Source organism: Xiphias gladius, unplaced genomic scaffold, assembly GCF_016859285.1.
Source record: "Xiphias gladius isolate SHS-SW01 ecotype Sanya breed wild unplaced genomic scaffold, ASM1685928v1 HiC_scaffold_980, whole genome shotgun sequence".
Classification (NCBI taxonomy): Eukaryota; Metazoa; Chordata; class Actinopteri; order Istiophoriformes; family Xiphiidae; genus Xiphias; species Xiphias gladius.
Window position 1 is genome coordinate 1 of NW_024402718.1, and position 4,000 is coordinate 4,000.

A 4,000-nucleotide genomic window follows, 5' to 3' on the forward strand; every position below is an offset into this window, starting at 1 on the left:
ACAGAGCAAAACTACTTGTTCACATGCTTGGCCAATAAAGCTGAATAGGGATGTTGCTGCAAAGACGCTACAGATTCTCAGACATGGCTGCTTCAAACACATCCTCAACCCAGCAGCACAGAAGATCTATGCATCATAACAGTTTCAAGGTGGGCACCCAAGATTAGTGTCACCAATTCAGCATCCAACCAAATGTAAAATGTGGTAACAATCTCCCCTTCTGTTCCAGATAAATGGCCAGGAAAATGTTTCTTCAGAGCATAATGATGTCACAGTGTAGTTGACCTTTGACCTTTTGGATGTAAAAATCAATTTATCCTATTAGACATTTGTGTTAAATTTTGTCCTAATTAGCATATAAATTCTTGACTTATGGCCAAAAGCGTGTTTTGTGAGGACACAGTGACCTTGACCTATGACTTATCAATTAATCGACTGTTTGTTGCAGCTGTATCTGTAGCTCATACAGGGATTTAAATTATATAATCATAATCGACATGTTCTAGGTTGTGTCATGATTACTCAGTATCAGTTACTCACACTGCGGTACATGCGTGTGGGGTGAGGCAGCACCAGTCTGTGGATGCTCTGATTGGTGGAGATGAGGATGATGACATTGTTGAGGGTCTCCTGGATGTTGACTCCCCCAGGCAGAACAGTACAGTGGCTGAACTTGAATTTGACAGCGTTGTTGAGCAGGTTGGTGTCCAGAGACTGCTCCACCAGCTGCACCGTGTCTCCTGACGTGGACCTACACAGAGTCACAGCGTTGACATGAGTCCACACACTTTTATACATGATGCTGTGATTAACTCCACACTGTGTTGGGGTGGCTTCAGCTGAAAGCAGAAGGCTATCTGATAAAGGAGGCTCAGAAAAGCAGCTCTACGAGTAGTTCAAAGTAGTTTACCTCGATGACGTGTTGGAGGTGTGCTGGTCACAGAAAGAGTCTGTCACCTGCAGTTCTTTACAGTTCACTGTTTTTTAGCTTTATTTTGACAGTTTACTTTTGCAGCAAGTTTAAAATCACGTGTTGACTTTGCAGATACATTAGATTGAAAATCATGTGCTCAGATTTGAAATGCAGTTCATGTCAACATGTGATAAATGTGACCTCAATGGTAAACTTACTCTCAATGATGTGAATCCTTCAACGTGGAAGTTTGAATATAAAAATATTAAAAATGAGGAGATGGGGATGTTACTCACCAATGTACGAATCTGTTACTGGTGACTGACAGCAGCTTCCCACTTTCCTCATAATGAAACGCTCCAGCACTGTCCGGAAACTTCAGCCCACCAGGAAGAGGACTCAGACCTGCAGACAGAAACACAGTTATCGGTTTTCAGTCTCAGTGGCCACAGATACACTCTGATCTCTCCTGTGTGCAGAGAAGTCAACACAAACTAATAGAAGACTGGGTATCTGACAGCTTTGGACAAAAACCACATCAGTGGAACAACAATTCTGTCATCAATTATATTGGTATAGATTGATATTCGGGTTCCAGTATTTTATATTTTCACACAAAGTTACACATTAATATTTTAAAGAGTATTTCATTTCTGTCTAGCGTTTTTTAGAGAAGAGTCGCTACTTGATCAACGTTTTAGAAAACCTTGTTTACGCTGCAGCAGAGAGAATGCTGCGCACGTTTAATCACTGGATTTTTACATAGTTTAGCGTGTGTTCATTCTTGATTAAAGAGAGCTGGAGTAAATTTGACTTGAGGAGTTAAACAGTTATTTAATGTGAAACTGTTTATGTGGAACTTTATAAATCACAGTTTACTGTTTGACAGGTGAGCTAAATACTCCACGTTACCGGCTAACTAGCTGTAGCTAGAGAGAGACAAAGGAGAGAGAACTCTTAGTACACCGCGTGTCACCTACTCAGGAGCTAACGGCGGCAAATTTAGCCGGTTCAGGCGAGCGGTCGTGGTGTTTTCAGCCCAAACACAACCGTAACACACCAACGTTACACCAGGCCCCGATAACTCAGACTAGTGTTGACCAGCGTGGTAGCGGTGCTAGGTGTTGTAAGCATGTCCCCGGAGTCAACCCTCGCTTTGAGACAAATGTGTTGAAATCGGAGACCAGAAGAACGAGCCGTGAGGAGTGAGTGTGAATGTTTACCGAGGTTTACGGTCACTTCTCTGAACCGGTGCAGAGTTTCCCTCTCAAATCCACAAATCTCTATGAAGCTGCGCTCCAGCACCGCCGCCATCTTCTCCTCATGCAACTATGACGTCAGAGGGACAGAAGCCGCGCGCTGAGGTTTCAAACATTTAAAGACACAGGTGACTACAGACAGGACACCACAGACAGGACACCACAGACAGCTCACTACAGATAGTAAACCACAGACAGGTGACTACAGACAGGAAACCACAGACAGGACACTACAGACAGCTCACTACAGATAGTAAACCACAGACAGGTGACTACAGACAGGACACCACAGACAGGACACCACAGACAGGAAACCACAGACAGCTCACTACAGATAGTAAACCACAGACAGGTGACTACAGACAGGACACCACAGACAGGACACTACAGACAGGTGACTACAGACAGGAAACCACAGACAGCTCACTACAGATAGTAAACCACAGACAGGTGACTACAGACAGGACACCACAGACAGGACACCACAGACAGCTCACTACAGATAGTAAACCACAGACAGGTGACTACAGACAGGACACCACAGACAGCTCACTACAGATAGTAAACCACAGACAGGTGACTACAGACAGGAAACCACAGACAGGACACTACAGACAGCTCACTACAGATAGTAAACCACAGACAGGTGACTACAGACAGGACACCACAGACAGGACACCACAGACAGCTCACTACAGATAGTAAACCACAGACAGGTGACTACAGACAGGAAACCACAGACAGGACACTACAGACAGCTCACTACAGATAGTAAACCACAGACAGGTGACTACAGACAGGAAACCACAGACAGCTCACTACAGATAGTAAACCACAGACAGGTGACTACAGACAGGAAACCACAGACAGGACACCACAGACAGGACACTACAGACAGCTCACTACAGATAGTAAACCACAGACAGGTGACTACAGACAGGAAACCACAGACAGGACACTACAGACAGCTCACTACAGATAGTAAACCACAGACAGGTGACTACAGATAGTAAACCACAGACAGGTGACTACAGACAGGACACCACAGACAGGACACCACAGACAGCTCACTACAGATAGTAAACCACAGACAGGTGACTACAGACAGGAAACCACAGACAGGACACTACAGACAGCTCACTACAGATAGTAAACCACAGACAGGTGACTACAGACAGGAAACCACAGACAGCTCACTACAGATAGTAAACCACAGACAGGTGACTACAGACAGGAAACCACAGACAGGACACTACAGACAGCTCACTACAGATAGTAAACCAAAGACAGGTGACTACAGACAGGACACCACAGACAGCTCACTACAGATAGTAAACCACAGACAGGTGACTACAGACAGGACACCACAGACAGGACACCACAGACAGCTCACTACAGATAGTAAACCACAGACAGGTGACTACAGACAGGAAACCACAGACAGGACACTACAGATAGTAAACCACAGACAGGTGACTACAGACAGGACACTACAGACAGCTCACTACAGATAGTAAACCAAAGACAGGTGACTACAGACAGGAAACCACAGACAGGACACTACAGACAGCTCACTACAGATAGTAAACCACAGACAGGTGACTACAGACAGGAAACCACAGACAGCTCACTACAGATAGTAAACCACAGACAGGTGACTACAGACAGGAAACCACAGACAGGACACTACAGACAGCTCACTACAGATAGTAAACCAAAGACAGGTGACTACAGACAGGACACCACAGACAGCTCACTACAGATAGTAAACCAAAGACAGGTGACTACAGACAGGACACCACAGACAGCTCACTACAGATAGTAAACC

General features: G+C 45.0%; 1 protein-coding gene across 1 annotated transcript; it reads right to left on the reverse strand.

The window, feature by feature from the left end:
• Positions 1 to 540: 540 nt before the first annotated feature.
• Positions 541 to 2,248, reverse strand: LOC120788010 (nuclear pore complex protein Nup160-like; the record flags this gene model as incomplete). The annotated part of the gene is made up of 3 exons (XM_040123444.1): positions 2,137 to 2,248; positions 1,210 to 1,318; positions 541 to 751 (listed from the first exon to the last, which is right to left on the reverse strand). Coding segments are annotated over exons 1-3 (411 nt in total), but the record flags the coding sequence as incomplete, so codon positions are not given.
• Positions 2,249 to 4,000: the final 1,752 nt, after the last annotated feature.